This window comes from Entelurus aequoreus, linkage group LG09 (genome assembly GCF_033978785.1).
Source record: "Entelurus aequoreus isolate RoL-2023_Sb linkage group LG09, RoL_Eaeq_v1.1, whole genome shotgun sequence".
NCBI classification, from domain to species: Eukaryota; Metazoa; Chordata; class Actinopteri; order Syngnathiformes; family Syngnathidae; genus Entelurus; species Entelurus aequoreus.
The window spans coordinates 20078751-20098610 of NC_084739.1; the positions used below are offsets into that span (position 1 = coordinate 20078751).

At 38.1% G+C, this 19860-nt stretch overlaps 1 protein-coding gene across 1 annotated transcript in view; it reads right to left on the reverse strand.

Moving 5' to 3' along the window:
* eys (eyes shut homolog) overlaps nucleotides 1–19860 on the reverse strand; it is a 635999-nt gene that overhangs the window by 300300 nt on the left and 315839 nt on the right. The window contains exons 28-30 of the mRNA XM_062058295.1: nucleotides 4396–4567; nucleotides 4100–4178; nucleotides 1279–1469 (exon numbers count right to left, since the gene is read on the reverse strand). Of these exons, the coding sequence (XP_061914279.1) occupies nucleotides 1279–1469; nucleotides 4100–4178; nucleotides 4396–4567 (442 nt within the window). The remainder of the gene's footprint in view (nucleotides 1–1278; nucleotides 1470–4099; nucleotides 4179–4395; nucleotides 4568–19860) is intronic.

A 19860-nucleotide genomic window follows, 5' to 3' on the forward strand; every position in this document is an offset into this window, starting at 1 on the left:
GTTAAAAAGGCAAATGTCGGCCCCCGATCCGTTCCCATGTTCTGGATCGAGACTTCTCTAGTTAATGATGGAATTTTTTTTTTTTATCAGGGTGACAGGATCTCTTCATTGGAGACCTTAAACCATTTTGTGGATTCAAAATGTCCTGTATATGTGTAATTATCATTTACAGTACCTCAGTCGACATGCGTTCCTCAGCTATACTGTGACTTACATTTTTCTTTAGGTCAAACATTTAATTAAACAATTAATGGCACAAAAAATACAAAAAACAGTGATTAATAATTACCTTGTTTGCTCATAATTGGTCCGTTCAGTTTGATTGAGTGAACAAGTTTGCAGAAAAGCATGCGTATTCTGATCATTTGGAGGGTTTTCTTGCTTAAAGTCCCATATTGCATAGGTAACTATGCATATATATATATATATATATATATATATATATATATATATATATATATATATATATATATATATATATATATATATATATATATATATATATATATATATGTATGTATATACACATACATACATACATACATATACAGGTATATATATATATATATATATATATATATATATATATATATATATATATATATATATATATATATATATATATATATATATATATATATATATATATATATATATATATACACACATACATACATAGTATTTACTTCCATGACAACCTCCTCGAAAGCTTAATTAAATCAGAAATATCAAGCAGCTAAAATGCGCCAAACATGGGTAAGTGTGGAGAGAGTGTTTTGCATTTTCCCATCATCCCTTGTAATGGGTTTAAATGGGTGTAATTTTAATTGTTTTATGTTGAGTGGACATTTTTTATTGTATCCACAAAGTTCAATGAGCAGGTTGAGTAATATGTGACCATGTGTGTTGAATTTTTGTACTGGTTGATTTTTTTTTTTTGCACCATGACCAGGGAAGGTTGTTTGAATTGGGTGATATAATTAAATACTGTACTTAATTAACTTAAAAGAATAATTTATGGCAACAAAACAGTACCAAATAGACCACTTAGTATTTACATGTGATATGGAAATACCATTCCTGGCTATTGATTTTATTCAATCTTAATTTCCCCTTGAGGATTGTAAAAGTATTTCTGATTCTGATTCTGTCTCGCAGGCCAGTCTCACGTGCCAAATTGAAGACGCCGGCAGGTCGTATTTGGCCCACGGGCAGTAGTCTGGACACTCTTGCCCTACATTATCATATCACTAAAACAACCGCAGACCATCAACTCACCTGCAAGTGAAGTTTGATCCTTTGCCGTCAATGCATGTAGCGCCGTGAGAACAAATATAGCCAACCTCATCGCAAACGTCAATGTCATACTGGCAGGCTTTGCCCGTGTAGCCATCCCGACACAGGCAGGAATATTTGTCAATCCGATCCACACATGAGCCTCCGTTCAAACATGGATCAGACACACAGTCCTGCAAGTAGAAATACATAATTTATAAACAGTAACAAAAAAAAAAAAAAACACATTCAAAGCTTCCCCTACAGTTTTAGGACGCGTTTACACTAAGCCGGCTGAGGTTATCCAGGGTAAATTCCACCTAACCTTATCTTTGTCCACACACACACAATGGTCGTTTAAGACCCCCTCCATAGCCGGCGCGATGCGACCTGATACGCATGCATGAATAATGTGCACATCATAGTCACCTCCAGTGTTGCTTTGTGTGAAAGTTCTTAAATGTAACTTTCCTGAACAATATCCGGTGTTGTGGTATTTCAATTAACTGGAATCCAGTGTGCTATGGGGCCCTATTGTAGTGAATCACACCTGCGCCATCATAAATTAGTCAAATCTTTATTGGACACAAAAGTACACAATGTGACAAAGAACATTTGACAACAAACAATCTAGGAATCTAGATATCTGGTCAGGACACTCCTCACTCTTTTGCCTTCACCTTCTTTGTCCATTCGTTTTTGGTGACTATATACTCTGGACCTAGACGTTGAGTCTGTGACATAAATGGTAGAAAATAATTGATATGGTCTGCCTTGCCAGTGCAAATGCATTCAATGTTTTCCGTAGTCTTCCCTCGACGAAAAGGTAATACAAAGCATACGCTTGTTTATCACATCCACGGGAGCCCGCATTCTCGTTGTCTCTCCTTCGACAAATGGACGAAGTTTTTCGGTAAGTAGAATCACAGCTGACCTCGGTATTCGAAAGTTCCCTTGCCGTCTGAGAAGTGTTGTATCCCAAATAGCTGCAATTGCTTTCTCTAAAGGTATTCATGTGTGATTTCCACAAGCGTCTGTACATGAAGAAAGAGAAACACGGGCAGGTCTGAATGACTCGCCTCCATATTTCCAGTGGTTAGTTCCGAGCTACGAAACCGCTTTATTATGAAGCTGGCTGTGGCGCGTTCTTTCTGATGTCACTTCCTGTGTGGGCGTGGTCTTTCTTCCGTCACTTCCTCTCCGAACTCAGTTTGCAAACGATCAATGAGTCCATACAAAGCTAAGAGCGGGAGATTCAAGAAATACACGGCACACTTACCCGTGTAAAAAATTGTCCAAGGAGGGGAACCTTAAACGATGATTTAGTGTGGCTGAAACTGGGCTTAGGCTAAATAATTATTCGTTTAAGGCAGGGGTGTCCAAAGTGCGGCCTGGGGGCCATTTGCAGCCCACAGCTAATTGTTTACCGGCCCGCCACACATTCTGCAAAAATTGCAAAATTGATAGTATTGCAAACATTTAAAAACACTTTTAAAAAAGTGGAATGAGTTGAAATCTAACAAGTTGCAAAGAAAAAGTTGCAATGTTGACAGAAAGCTGCCATACAGGCTTTTTTTTTTCTTTTCTTTTGTCTTTCTTTATTTTTATTTTTTTTGCCAATGCTCAAAAAACAAAAAAAAGACAAACAAATCTATGTCATAATGAATTATTGACCTATTCATAACTCCAATTACTTAAAAAATGTCACTTTAAAATGTTTTATGTGTAAAAAATATTGCATATATTGTGTGGTTGCCATATAAAAACATCAAAGTTTTATTTGACAAAAGAGCATAAAACAAACAAAATAATAGTTCACACGTAAAATCGACAGATATATCTGAAGTTGATCTCGTAATTTAAGTGTGAAAAGTTTTAAAAAAAAACTAATAAAAATGTATCACTTCATGAGTGGGGGACCTTTTGGATCCCAAATATATTTAGTGGGATTTTATTTAACTTTTCACTGTGATTACTCAAAAATATTAAATAATTCAAATCAATGGTGTCCTGCATTATTGATCTTTTAGGGCTCGAATTACTAAATACTACATATTTCAGTTTTACTATAAAAAACAAAGTTGTCTTTGACAGAAAAAGCATAAAACCTGTTTTGTTTTTTTACTTGATATCAACCTGAAGTTGATATAGAGATATACTGTAAAAAATAATAATAATAATTTGACTTATTTTTTAACATTTTAATGACTAAGACCCTTAACCCTTGACTGTTCCCCGAGAGCCCTAAAATTAAAAAAAAAAAATCTATATATTTTGTTAAGGTTTGAAAATGAAGAATATCAAAATGGCCCCCGTATGCTTAAATTTTTCCGTGTGTGGCCCTCAGTGGAAAAAGTTTGGCCACCCCTGGTTTAAGGGGTTATCCGGCTTAGTGTATACATAGCCTAAAAGTGTAATTTGCTATCAGACACTGCGATCTTTACAAATGGACACTGCACACAACAATCGTATCACCAATATAGTGCTAACACAACACGAAAGGTGTCTGGGCTGGTCCACCACCATTAAAGACCACTAACAGCCAGTCAGAATAAATTCAAGTAAATGTTCAAAGAGATGTTAACCAACTCAATGCCTTATCTCTGGAGTCCAGCAAAAGCCGTGTTGTGTTTAAATCAATTGGGCATTAGACTGAGCCGTTTACTTTAATCAGGTATTTGTACAACGTTCACATGATCGGCGCGCTTCAATTCCGTTATCTTGTATAAAATCGATATAGTTAGTGACACCAGAGACCATACAAAGACTACAAAATTCCTCTTCCTCAACATCCAGCGGGGTTTAATCATCGAACTCTACTCACATCAATGTTTGCTTCACATCTGCTGCCAGCCCATCCTGCTTCACAAAGACACCAGTAGGTAGCGATCCCGTCATGACAGCTGAGGCGTCCCGGAAACAGACGGGGGGGGGGGAAAATTGATCAACAGATGAGAGTTAAGATTAAAAAGAATGCCTCTTTAATATTTGGTGTTTAACGTGGAAACCTCAAATTGATCATGGAACGGTGTGGAGGGACATTCATTCAAACTAATTCCATGCCTGGTCTCCGTAATCTGCAGCATTTCCAATTCAAAAGGGACTTAAATGAATACCTACCTCCCGTGAAAACAGGGCGCCGACAAGCATTCATCAATGTTGCTCTCACAGCTGGGGCCTAAGAAGCCGCCGGGGCACACGCACCGGTATCGATCGGCTCCGTCGATACATCTCCCACCATTTTGGCACGGCTCTGAAATGCACTCGTCGATGTTAACTTCACACCGTGCCCCTAGGAAATGAAGCGCTATCTGTTAAATAGTGCATCTTAACAAGAGTTAGTGACCATTTAGGGCCTTAGGAAATAAACAAGTCCTCGCCATATACTGCAGGTCAGTGTTTAAGTTTGAGACGCCAGAGGACTTCAGCAGCTTGGGAAAAATAAAGAAACTATATAAAAGTTTGTATAATACAATTACAAAACCCAAAACCAGTGAAGTTGGCATGTTATGTACTTAGTAAATAAAAACAGAATACAGAGATTTGCAAATCCTTTTGCACTTATATTCAATTGAATAGACTGCAAAGACAAGATATTTAATGTTCAAACTGAGAAACTTATTTTTTTTTGCAAATAATCATTAACTTAGAGTTTAATGGCAGCAACACATTGCAAAAAAGTTGGCACAGGGGCTTTTTTACCACTGTGTTACATGGCCTTTCCTTTTAACAACACTCGGTAAACGTTTGGGAACTGAGGAGACCAATTTTTGAAACTTTTCAGGTGGAATTATTTCCCATTCTTGCTTGATGTACAGCTTAAGTTGTTCAACAGTCCGGGGTCTCTGTTGTGGTATTTTAGGCTTCATATTGCGCCACACATTTTCAATGGAAGATAGGTCTGGACTACAAGCAGGCCAGTCTAGTACCCGCGCTCTTTTACTATGAAGCCACACTGTTGTAACACGTGGCTTGGCATTGTCTTGCTGAAATAAGCAGGGGCGTTGCTTGGATAACGTTGCTTGGATGGCAACATATGTTGCTCCAAAACCTGTATGTACCTTTCAGCATTAATGGTGCTTTCACAGATGTGTAAGTTACCCATGCCTTGGGCACTAATACACCCCCATACCATCACAGATGCTTGCTTTTCAACTTTGCGCCTATAACAATCCGGATGGTTCTTTTCCTCTTTGGTCCGGAGGACACGACGTCCACAGTTTCCAAAAACAATTTTAAATGTGGACTTTGATGAACTCGGGCCCAGCAAAGCCGGTAGCGTTTTTGGGTGTTGTTGATAAATGGCTTTCGCTTTGCATTGTATAGTTTTAACTTGCACTTACAGATGTAGAGACAAACTGTAGTTACTGACAGTGGTTTTCTGAAGTGTTACTGAGCCCATGTGGTGATATCCTTTACACACTGATGTCAGTTTTTGATGCAGTACCACCTGACGGATCGAAGGTCATGGGCATTCAATGTTGGTTTTCAGCCTTGCTGCTTACGTGCAGTGATTTCTGCAGATTCTCTGAATCTTTTGATGATATTACGTACCGTAGATGGTGAAATCCCTAAATTCCTTGCTATAGCTGGTTGAGAAATGTTGTTCTTAAACTGTTGGACAATTTGCTCACACATTTGTTTACAAAGTGGTGACCCTTGTCCCTGCTTTTGCTGTAGAGTTTTGAGAAAAAAAAAACGATTTTAAGTGCGCCTTATAGTCCGGAAAATACGGTACATATTATTTCCAGGCTTTTGCACGCCAATTAAAATTATGTTCTGGGCCAGGTCTGGACCGGAGGTCTTGAGTTTGACACCTGTGCTGTAGAGGGTCACCAGATAGAGTAAAGCAAGGGCACTAGAAAAATGTCTTTAAGCAGAGGTCTGGATCATATTGTATATTATGCATTATAATTCAGTCCACAGATAATCACAGCAACACACTTGAACTATTTAGTTCTACTAACACAAGTATTTAACCTGCCAAATGCAGCAATGGACAAAATATATCGAGTACTGCTAAAGCCTTTTCATATAAAGCCATAAAGGAATGGAACGGCCTCACAACAAACTTGAAAAGTCTAACAGATTACTCTTCATGCACAATTGAAGTTAAAAAGTGGCTTTGGAGCAATCAAAGCTGCTCACACGGTCACTAAGATGGGCATTATGTTTGACACATCAACCTAATGTGTATTATATTTATCCATGAGAGTATTTTTATTGTAAATTGTGAGGTGTGTCTGTTAAAATCATGGTTGTTTTTACAAATGATGACAGATGTGAACAAAAGCATGTATTGTCTTTGTGTGATGATGTAAATGAGGTGTGGTTGTATTGTATATTAAGTATGTGTCCATGAAAGGGCATTTTATGACTTTTTTCTTAATACTTGTGTATGATTTTATTGTCATAATTTTATTGCATGATTTTTGTATCCCTTTAATTTAGGTAGCCAGGGACTGCAGATGGAAATGAGCTATTTAGCTATAATCTGGTACACAACATATATGTCTTTGAGCTTAATGTTTCAGTACATTGTCCCTTCAAATAAAGACTAAACTAAAGTTCAAACCGTGATCATTAGAATGGAGAAAAACAGTAATTTGAAGTTAATTTGACCATGGTTTTAAGTACCCAATATACTGATTTAGAGACTTTCAATTGATGATTGCCCAACAACGAGAAAAGATCCCGTTGCAACAGTTTGAGGTCAGAGGAAAATGACCCATTTGGACAAGGAAGACAGGCAAACGTAACTAAAATGGACACTTGTCTGAAGGAACAATAAGTTGAACTTTGCAGCAACCGGACATCCGACCTGGTGCCATGCACTGTCTCAGTTCATAACAGGAAATTGAGGTTGCCATTCTCTCACATTCTCCAAAAAAGTGACAATGGAAGATTGGAAAAAGATTGCTCGGTTTGATGATTCCATACTCCAGCCGCCACAGTAAGATGGAAGGGTCAGACTTTGTTGTAGAGAAAAATAACTATATTGATCAATCCTGCCGAGTGGTGGATGTTTTGTTTTGGCAAAATTAAATATCCTCCAGCTTCTTAAGGGTAAATTGAATACAACTTTGCTTAGCAGCGATATAAAAATACAGCCAGTATGTTACAATTGTAGGTGGCCACACATAATTAACAATTACTGATGTTACAATTACACAGTTACAATTACTGATGTTTTGAAGGGAACTTTTGGATGAAAAAACTAAAATACTGCAGCTTTATCATTTAATGCAAATCGTGGCTTCTCTACTGTGTGCCCTTGTGGAGCTACAGTATGTATTGATTATCTGTTGAACTGTACAGTATATCCCATTGATGCAGTAAACTGCTTTGTCAGGCACATTCATTATTCTCAATAGATTCTAAAGCAGGGGTCGACAACCCAAAACGTTGAAAGAGCCATACTGGACCAAAAATGCAAAAAAACAAATCTGTCTGGAGCTGCAAAAAAAAAGAAAAGTCTTATGCAAGTGTTATAATGAAGGCAACACATGACATAAGTGTCTATATTAGCTATATTAGCCTACTATCAACATGACTTTAAAAGTCTTATATAAGTGTTATAATGAAGGCAACACATGATGTGTCTATATTAGTTATATTAGCCTACTATCAAAATGACTTTAAATGTCTTATATAAGTGTTATAATGAAGACAACACATTATGTAAGTGTCTATATTAGTTATATTAGCTTACTATCAAAATGACTTTAAACGTCTTATATAAGTGTTATAATGAAGACAACACATGATGTAAGTGTCTATATTCGTTATATTAGCCTACTATCAAAATTACTTTTAATGTCTTATATAAGTTCGGCGTGGCGAAGTTGGTAGAGTGGCTGTGCCAGCAATCGGAGTGTTGCTGGTTACTGGGGTTCAATTCCCACCTTCTACCTTCCTAGTCACGTCCGTTGTGTCCTTGGGCAAGACACTTCACCCTTTGCCTCTGATGGCTGCTGGTTAGCGCCTTGCATGGCAGCTCCCGCCATCAGTGTGTGAATGTGTGTGTGAATGGGTAAATGTGGAAATACTGTCAAAGCGCTTTGAGTACCTTGAAGGTAGAAAAGCGCTATACAAGTATAACCCATTTATCATTTATTTATCATTTATAATGAAGACAACACACGATTTAAGTGTCTATATTAGTTGTATTAACCTACTATCAAAATGACTTTAAAACGTCTTATATAAGTGTTATAATGAAGACAACACATGATGTAAGTGTCTATATTAGTTATATTAGCCTGATATCAAAATGACGTTAAATGCCTTGTATAAGTGTTATAATGAAGACAACACAGCACGTAAGTGTCTATATTAGCTATAATAGCCTACTATCAAAATGACTATGCGTCGCAGGCTGAAGCAAATCTCCGTTGACAGAAATGTTGAAATGTAATATTTATTATAAACATTTTTACAACATTAGAAACCATTAGTAAATCAGAGGCTACTCAGAAGGTGAGCTAACTCCTGGAAAATATTGGCTTTTAATGGCCAAAGGTATACATTTGTGTGTCCAAGTTAAAGGAAATGGCAGGCTGTCTTATTTTAATAGATTTATTACAACCTTTGGCAAGCTAGGTAATGTTTGTTGTGGTCTGGAACAACATGACACACAAACAACTATCTGAAATGCAGCCAATATTACATACAGATAATGTGTCATGAGACATGCAAAACTAAATTGTATACAAAGAGGAGAAAAGTAAAGGATATTAAATGAGCTCAAATATACCTACAAATGAGGCATAATGATGCAATATGTACATACATACATGCGAACATGCCTAAATAGCATGTTAGCATGGATTAGCTTGCATTCATGCACTGATCAAATATTCCTGATTAACACTCCAACAAGTCAATAACATCAACAAAGCGCATCTTTGTGCATTCACGCACAGCATAAAACTTTTGGTGGACAAAATGAGACAACGAAGGAGTGGAAGATTTTACATGCATCACAGTCCACACTATGGTGAGTTCAAGAACCGCCGAAATTAGTAGGACAAAACGATGTTCACCAAATACTCTCATCAGTGAAGCATACACACAAACATATTAAACAGTGAGCTTTCTAACAAATGGTAAGGTTTGTGTCATGTTTGTCTTAAAAAAACAAAACATACTCAAACAAAACAAATATTTTCCCCCATCTTTTTCCATTTTCAAAATGTGTTTTTTTAATTCTCCAGGGAGCCACTAGGGCGGCACTAAAGAGCCGAATGCGGCTCGAGAGCCGCAGGTTACTGACACTCGATCTAAAGCGTGCAGGTCACATTGCTGTCGTGGGCAAACCATATTGTTGTATTTTTGTTAACTAATTTGTATTCACTCTTAATAAATATATTGCATTAATAAATATACTGCATTTCAGATAGTTGTTTGTGTGCTATGTTGTTCCAGACCACAGCAAACATTACCTAGCTTGCCAAAGATTGTAATAAATCCACTAGAAGAAGACAGCCTGCCATTTCCTTTAACTTGGACACACACATCTAAACCTTCGGTCATTAAAAGCCAGTAATTACCAGGAGTTATCTCACCTTCTGAGTAGCCTCTGATTTACTAATGGTTTCTAATGTTGTAAAAATGTGTAGAATAAATATTACATTTCAACATTTCTGTCAACGAAGATTTGCTTCAGCCTGCGACGCATAGTCATTTTTATAGTAAGCTATTATAGCTAATATAGACACTTATGTCATGTGTTGACTTCATTTTAAGACTTATATACGGATTTTCATTTTTTGCGGCTTCAGACAGATTAGTTTTTTGTATGTTTGGACCAATATGGCTCTTTCAACGTTTTGGGTTGCCGACCCCTGGATTAGACAGTGAGGAGAGGGAGCAAAACATGACATATGATTTAATCAATCAATCAATGAAAGTTTATTTATACAGCCCCTAGTCACAAGTGTCTCAAAGGGCTGCACAAGCCACAACGACATCCTCGGCTCAGATCCCACATCAGGGCAAGGACAAACTCAACCCAATGGGCACAATGAGAAACCTTCTTCACCTAATGATAGATGAATGCCAATAACGGTGCATGTCGTTGAAATGTTCAGCTCCAAACGCGTGAGTGTGCATGTCATGTTGTATAAAGACAAGCAGAAGTTGAAAAACTGAGCATTACTTCCACATCTGACATAATGAATGGAACTGAAAAAAATAAAACATCTCACTATCCTCTCTTGGTTCTTACAGTCAGTAGGAATTGATATTTGTATGTTTTTTTCATCATTTTGGTTGTGTAAAGCCTTAACCTGAGGGGTTAACCGTAACACCTCTGCCCTCATCTTAAAAATACTATTTGAAAAAAATAATGAAAATAAAAAAAATCAAGATTTTACACATAACACCAACGACGAAACAATTTAATCTGTCCATGTTCTGCTGCTTGATCCTGGAGCCTATCCCAGCTGCACTCCGGTGGAAGGCAGGGTACACCGCAGATTGCCAGACAGCCATCCGTTGTTTAAGTGCCAATGATTGTCACACACACACTCGGTGTGGTGAAATTATCCTCTGCATTTGATCCATCACCATTGATCACCCCCTGGGAGGTGAGGGGAGCAGTGAGCAGCATCGGTGGCCTCACCCGGGAGTCATTTTTGGTCATTTAACCCCCAATTCCAACCCTTGATGCTGAGTGTCAAGCAGGGAGGTAATGGGTCCCATTTTTATAGTCTTTGGTATGACTCGGCCGGGGTTTGAACTTACGACCTACCTACACTCTAACCACAAGGCCACTGAGCAGGTTGAGCACTAGGGCCAATTTAAAAAAATGATTTCATTCATGAATACATCTCCTTTGTAATGGGTGCATGCACGTCTGTGCAAGTAGAGCAGAGGCCAGTCCACTTCAGGAATAGTGCTCGCCTCTCACGTCACAACCTGGGTTTGCGCCCCACTCGGAGCAGTAGGAAAAAACAACGTAGCTGAGAGAGGGAGTACTCAATCGCTACACCAAGCAGAGCTGTCTGTGATTGACAGCCATGAACGCCAATAATTGGATTCCGCTGTCAACGTTGGGGACCTCTGATTGGGTGGAGGCTTCTGGGCTGGGATTTAAAATTCAACATTTAACATTTTGATATAGATTTCATATTTACAGTCTGTTTAACATTTAAATTAAACACTTCAGATATAGAATTAATATTTAGGTTTAGATTTAACATGTATTTTTAACCTTCATATTTATATTTAAAATGTTGTTGGGCATTTAAATAAAAAAATTAGATTTAACATTTATATTTAAATTCAGACGTACCATTTATATTTAGATTTAACATTTGGATTCAACATTCAGGTATAAAATTTACAGCCACCATTTGATGTATAGTAGTAGTAGTAGTAGTCATTTTATTTCAGACGCAGGGGGATTTATATCATAGAAAAATAAACCATACAACGATAAAACCTAAATAAAAGAAATACAAGCAGAAATAAAATAAATTAAAAACTGGTAACACTTTTGTATGGGGAACACATATTCGCCATTAATTAGTTGCTTATTAACATGCAAATTAGTAACATCCATCCTTTCATCTTCTTCCGCTTATCCGAGGTCGGGTCGCGGGGGCAGCAGCCTAAGCAGGGAAGCCCAGACTTCCCTCTCCCCAGCCTTTTCGTCAAGCTCCTTCCGGGGGATCCCGAGGCGTTCCCAGGCCAGCCGGGAGAGATAGTCTTCCCAACGTGTCCTGGGTCTTCCCCGTGGCCTCCTACCGGTCGGACATGCCCGAAACATCTCCCTAGGGAGGCGTTCGGGTGGCATCCTGACCAGATGCCCGAACCATCTCATCTGGCTCCTCTCGATGTGGAGGAGCAGCGGCTTTACTTTGAGCTCCTCCCGGATGGCAGAGCTTCTCACCCTATCTCTAAGGGGTGGCGGAGGAAGCTCATTTTGTCCGCTTGTACCCGTGATCTTGTCCTTTTGGTCATAACCCAAAGCTCATGACCATAGGTGAGGATGGGAACGTAGATCGACCGGTAAATTGAGAGCTTTGCCTTCCGGCTCAGCTCCTTCTTCACCACAACGGATCGATACAGCGTCTGCATTACTGAAGACGCCACAGCGATCCGCCTGTCGATCTCACGATCCACTCTTCCCTCACTCGTGAACAAGACTCCGAGGTACTTGAACTCCTCCACTTGGGGAAATATATCCTCCCTCCCCAACCCGGAAATGGCACTCCACACTTTTTTCCGGGCAAGAACCATGGACTCGGACTTGGAGGTGCTGATTCCCATCTCAGTCGTTTCACACTCGGCTGCGAACCGATCCAGTGAGAGCTGAAGATCCTGGCCAGATGAAGCCATCAGGACCACATCATCTGCAAAAAGCAGAGACCTAATCCTGCAGCCACCAAACCAGATACCCTCAACGCCCTGACTGCGCCTAGAAATTCTGTCCATTAAAGTTATGAACAGAATCGGTGACAAAGGGCAGCCTAGGCGGGGTCCAACCCTCACTGGAAACATGTCCGACTTACTGCCGGCAATGCGGACCAAGCTCTGACACTGATCGTACAGGGAGCGGACCGCCACAATCAGACAGTCCATTACCCCATACTCTCTGAGCCCTCCCCACAGGACTTCCCCGGGTACACGGTCGAATGCCTTCTCCAAGTCCACAAAGCACATGTAGACTGGTTGGGCAAACTCCCATGCACCCTCAAGGACCCTGTCGAGAGTATAGAGCTGGTCCACATATTGGCTCTTAATTAGTCATTATTAAGTACTTATTAATACCTTATTCTGCATGGCCTTATTATACAACCAGTAAGCCATTAACTAAGAGTCTTCCCTCAATAACCTCAGAATTATTGCTTATTAGTAACCCTAACCCTAACCCTTATATGTTCCTTTAGTGTCCAAATAACTCTGGTCTTTGTTACTTTAATAAGCAACTAATTGATGGTGAATATGTTCCCCATACTAAAGTTTTACCAAAAAACTTGTACAAAAAAAATAAATAAATAAAAAAACACTTCACAATATTCAATGTCCAGCATACAGGCGAGTAAGCCTGTATGCTGGACATAGCACGATTAAATCCTAAAAGTGAAAAAAAAAAAGAGCTAAATGTGAGAAAAGTGAGCTAATTGATCGGCTCGGAAAGTGTGATTAAGTTCTTACATTTGGCACTCCAGAGTCTTGTGCGTCAAACGAATATGCAAACATTGTTTTAATACACCTTTCTCTGCACATTTCTATTAAAACAAACACTGTTGTTTCTTCCTAGCATAACAATTGGTAGAATAGAATAAGAGCAAATTTCTATATGACATCTTGACACTGCTGCCTCTAAAAAACAGTTTAAAAAAAACCTTTTAATATGACTGATTAAAGCCACACTGTTGACTGGTATTGCAGTAAATTAAATCATGGTTATGTTATGTTGCCTCTTCTCGTAACCTCAAGTTCCCCCGTGCTCGCTTACTCACTGTAAAATAAAATGCCTTCAATGTTTCTGAGGGAAAAAAGGATTTGCTGGAAGCCAAATCATTAACTCTCATGAATCAGTTTGACACCTCATTAGTTATCATACAGAGAAACATCCTTTAGTTCCTTGCCAGCATTAACTTTAATCATCCGGCTTCCACATAAACATTAGCAACTGAATCAAAGCATGGAGCAGGGATTATGTGTAGTGCTGGAAGTTTCAGAGCTCCATTTAAAGTAGTATCACATTCTTCTTCGGGCATAAAATGACTACGATAAAATTAAAGCATATACATAAATATAATAAATGGGTTGCAAAAGGTGATTAACTCTGATTTCAATAAAATGCGTATAATACGAACTATACATCACAGCTTTTTGTGTGTGATGCCACCCTAGAAGGTGTGGTAATTACAAAGGATTAGGCTAATTGGTACTACTAATATGAGCAATACAGTTAATTGAATAACCAGTACATGCACAAGTTCATTTTACCAAAGCAGACGTTGTCAAACACTACACAACCACTATGTGACAGTAGTTTAGTTTAGTTTATTAAGGATCCCCATTAGTCTACACCGCAGTGGAGACTATTCTTCCTGGGGTCCAGGCAAAAAACATCACACAATCACAAAACAAAAGATTAAAATGCAGTACAACATGATCAAATAATAAAATGTTGTAATACAAAAATAGCAACAACAAAGAACCAAAAAAATAATAATAACTTCGAGTTTACATAATATTGTTCATACCAAAGATAAAAAGAGGAATATAAAAGTAGATATATACATATTTTTGCAAAAAAAAAATAAAACAAAGAACCAATGGCCTAAAATATATACATTAGTGTACCAAAGACAAACAGTAAGTGATGAAAAAAGTTCCATCCACCATTTTCTACTGCTTGTCCCATAATCAATAAAATAGTCAATAAAAACAGTCATGACATTAGGTACAATCTAGAATAATCTCTTTCCGCAATACTTCTCCTCTTAGTCTATTCTTAAAACCCACAGTATTGCATCTGTTTCTTCACAGAGTGAGTAGTTTTACTTTATTTTGGTGTTGTTTAGTTTTATTAAACAGAGACATTGCTTCTCTTTTACATTTTTGTTACGGTTCAAACACCTGCCGCCTCTTACTCTGAAGCCAGCGTGTCCTGCGTTCCAGTGCCAGAACGTAGCTACTTGTACCAGTACCGTAAGCCTTACACGTCTCTAACTTCCTTGCCTATGTGCTTCCTCACTCTTTGTGTTTCCCCTCCAGCAGCCCCTCGTCATTCCCTGGTTTCGAGCTGTGTGTCTCGTCTTTCCGAATCCCCTCTTGACTTCCTGCTGCCTTCCCGGGTCCTCGACCTCACGCCTGCTCCCGGACGACGACGCCTCGCTCCAGCCCCTGACCACCTGCCTGTCCCTGGACCTCCGAGCCTGCCTTGCCCTTTCTGGACTTCCGCATCAATCTCAACACGCACCTTCAACACCACCCGGTAACACTCTACGTATAACCGCTTCACATAATCACACTCTACAGTCGTGGTCAAAGGTTTACATATACTTGTAAAGAACATAATGTCATGGCTGACTTGAGTTTCCAATAATTACTACAACTCTTATTTTTTTGTGATAGAGTGATAGGAGCACATACTTGTTGGTGCCCCCCAAAAAATTATGAAGTTTGTGTCTTTTATGAATTTATTATGGGTCTACTGAAAATGTGACCAAAACTGCTGGGTCAAAAGTATACATACAGCAATGTTAATATTTGGTTACATGTCCCTTGGCAACTTTCACTGCTATAAGGCACAAGACACAAGCTTCTGGCAAGCTTCTGGTTGAATTTTTGACCACTCCTCTTGACAAAATTGGTGCAGTTCAGCTAAATTTGTTGGTTTTCTGACATGGACTTGTTTCTTCAGCATTGTCCACACATTTAAGACAGGACTTTGGGAAGGCCATTCTAAAACCTTAATTCTAGCCTGATTTAGCCATTCCTTTACCACTTTTGACGTGTGTTTGGGGTCAGTGTCCTGTTGGAACACTCAACTGCGCCCAAGGCCCAACCTCCGGGCTGATGATTTTAGGTTGTCCTGAAGAATTTGGAGGTAATCCTCCTTTTTCATTGTCCCATTTACTCTCTGTAAAGCACCAGTTCCATTGGCAACAAAACAGGCCCAGAGCATAATACTACCACCATTCTTGACGGTAGGGATGGTGTTCCTGGGATTAAAGGCCTCACCTTTTCTCCTCCAAACATATTGCTGGGTATTGTGGCCAGAGAGCTCAATTTTATTTTCACCTGACAACATAAATTTCCTCCAGAAGGTCTTATCTTTGTCCATGCGCCTTAAGGTGTCGCTTCTGGAGCAAGGGCTTCCTTCTTGCATGGTAGCCTCTCAGTCCATGCCGAGGCCAAACACACTTGACTGTGGACACTGACACCTGTGTTCCAGCAGCTTCCAATTCATTGCAGACCTGCTTATTGGTGGTTCTCGGTTGACTCTTGATCATCCTGACCAATTTTCTCTCAGCAGCCGGTGATAGCTTGCGTTTTTTTCCTGATCGTGGCAGTGACAAAACTGTGCCACGCACTTTATACTTACAAACAATTGTCTGCATAGTTGCTCTTGGCACCTTAAGCTGCTTTGAAATGGCTCCAAGTGACTTTCCTGACTTGTTCAAGTCAATGATTCGTTTTTTCAGATCTGTGCTGAGTTCCTTTGATTTTCCCATTGCCGCGTTTGTAACTAAGTCTAAGGACTGCATCACATGAGCTCTATTTAAATGGGCTCAGAGAAGTCAACAGGTGTCGTCAATCATAATCACTCACATGAAGTTAAGACGCCATGCCATGAAGCTAACTTGATTTGATTGTAACTTTTCTACATCACCAAAATTGATAATGTATGTTGCTGTATGTATACTTTTGACCCAGCAGATTTGGTCACATTTTCAGTAGACCCATAATAAATTCATAAAAGAACCAAACTTCATGAATGTTTTTTGTGACCAACAAGTATGTGCTCCAATCACAAAAAAATAAGAGTTGTAGAAATTATTGGAAACTCAAGACAGCCATGACATTACGTCCTTCACAAGTGTATTTAAACTTTTGACCACGACTGTATAACACGCTTGTTGCAATTTTAGATCATATTTAGGTTTAAAAAATATGTGACTGCATGCAGTACATCTATTTATTTTCCTTCTAAACGGAAATAACAAAAACATTTAGTAAGAAAAGATTAAGTACTTTATTGGCGCATAATATTTCCAGGCTTTCGAGGGCCAAATAAATATGGCGGGCCAGGTCTGTCCCTTGTGCCTTAAGTTTGACAACTGTGGTTTAAATAATCTTTGTTTGTTGGGAAAACATACCGGTACTATCATTTAAATGACTTTAAAAAAAAAAAAGTTTTGCTAATGACAGTAGTTTTTCCTTATTGCTGCCAAAATAAAATGCAGTGATTCATTAAAAAAGTGAGGGGAGAACTCAAGCGCTGTGAAGGAGAGATCAGATAACAGAAGCTGTCAAAATGAGTCTCCTGCCAAGCACAAAACAAGCTTGTGACTGAAACATTTGTAAGTAATCCCGTTATTGGGAATTTGTGTGATATTTACATTTTATACCCTACCCAAATCTTTTTGAGACTTCCTGGAATTAAATTGAGTAATTGGAAAATATCTTAATCCTTTGGTGTGCATCTCTAAGCTGCAACAGATGGAACACAAATTTATTTGCCTCACCTAAAGAGAACAGACAAAATATGTGCTGTACTGTTGTGTCACATCCACGCGCTATCGAAGGCAAAAGCATTATTTTCTTGCGTCTGATACAAGTTTTTTTTGTATCAGCTGCTCATTCCATAATGACTGTGAGGTCAAAGGTTACAAAAATATCCGCAAAGTGCAAAAAATCAATACCAGATGACAGGGGGAAATGAACTGCTGGTGACAAGAAATTAAGAAATACGTTGTGGAAAAGAAAACACTTCTTTTTTTTTTGTATTTCATAACATTCAGAAGGATACAGCTCAGACTTAGAATTCAAAGAAAGGTCCTAGAGCCATGGGGTTTTCTTTGAAATAAAAATATGTTTCCTATTAAATCAACATTGATACACGTAATGATGTGAAACAATTTATATTCTGATGGAAGGTTTGATAACATTTACAAAGATATGTATAATTGCTAAAAAATTTTTAAATCAAAATTAGTATATTTTCCGGACTATAAGACACTATTTTTTCACAAGCTTTGAACCCTGCGACTTATACAAATGTGCGGCTAACTTTGGATTTTTCTTACTGCTAAATTATACAACGTATTAATCAAAAAAATACATAATGTTCTAAAATGACCCACATTAGGAACCTGTTGAAACTCAATGTGTTTACAAAGTACAAGGAATAAGAATCCTGATAAACATTTTGAGCTTTATTTAAAAAGGAAAAATCTTATTCATCTAATTAAGCATGACTAAAGACATCAGTGACTTTTCTGTTTTGTATGATCAGCCATTTTACTGCCATGTAACAGGCACCGTTTAGTAACAATTAAGGTATGTAAATAAACATTTACAAAATATTTCATGTAAAGTTCTCATTTCACAACTTAACGGTATATATACACTACCGTTCAAAAGTTTGGGGTCACATTGAAATGTCCTTATTTTTGAAGGAAAAGCACTGTACTTTTCAATGAAGATAACTGTAAACTAGTCTTAACTTTAAAGAAATACATTCTATACATTGCTAATGTGGTAAATGACTTTTCTGGCTGCAAATGTCTGGTTTTTGGTGCAATATCTACATAGGTGTATAGAGGCCCATTTCCAGCAACTATCACTCCAGTGTTCTAACGGTACAATGTGTTTGCTCATTGGCTCAGAAGGCTAATTGATGATTAGAAAACCCTTGTGCAATCATGTTCACACATCTGAAAACAGTTTAGCTCGTTACAGAAGCTACACAACTGACCTTCCTTTGAGCAGATTGAGTTTCTGGAGCATCACATTTGTGGGGTCAATTAAACGCTCAAAATGGCCAGAAAAAGAGAACTTTCATCTGAAACTCGACAGTCTATTCTTGTTCTTAGAAATGAAGGCTATTCCACAAAATTGTTTGGGTGACCCCAAACTTTTGAACGGTAGTGTATATATATGTATATATATATATATATATATATATATATATATATATATATATATATATATATATATATATATATATATATATATAACTTTTTTTTTTCTTAAAAATGTATATACTGTTGTGATTTATAGTCCGGAAAATATGGTAATTCATAATTGGAACACCCAACTGCGCCCAAGACCCAACCTTCGGGCTGATGATTTTAGGTTGTCCCGGAGAATTTGGAGGTAATCCTCCTTTTCATTGTCCCATTTACTCTCTGTAAAGCACCAATTCCATTGGCAGCAAAACAGGCCCAGAGCATAATACTACCACCACCATGCTTGACGGTAGGAGCAGTGTTCCTGTGATTAAAGGCCTCACCTTTTCTCACTCAAACATATTGCTGGGTATTGTGCCCAAACAGCTCAATTTTTGTTTCATCTGACTACAGAACTTTCCTCCAGAGGGTCTTATACTTATCCATGTGATGTCAATATATATTTGTTCCTTTTTAGGATTTAGTTAAAATTAAATAAGTGCATTTTATTAGTTGCTGTGGTAGTGGTAGAATCCGAGTTAATACTGCCATGCTTTTATTTTGAAGCTTACTTTGCATTGAACAGGGAGTTCCTGTGCTGACATTTTAATGCAGTCTAACAAGAAAATAGTCGGTTGCTGTTATCGTTTCCAGCTGTTTGTATCGATAATTAGGAAGTTGACAATACAGCAAACCATGTCGACATAGACAGATTTTTCATTAGGATTGACCCCTTTTGTTCTCAAATATTGCATCAAGAAAATGTTCTATTTACTTAAGCGTGTTCCACTGTAGTAGCTTTAACTGAGCAATTAAGGGTAGGAGTTGCAGTTCAATTATTTTGATTTAATTACTTCATTAGTCACTTACAGATGTTTTTATCATAATTGTTTATCTTTTATTGGCTGAACACACAACACTAACTTTAAGTGAATAATCTATT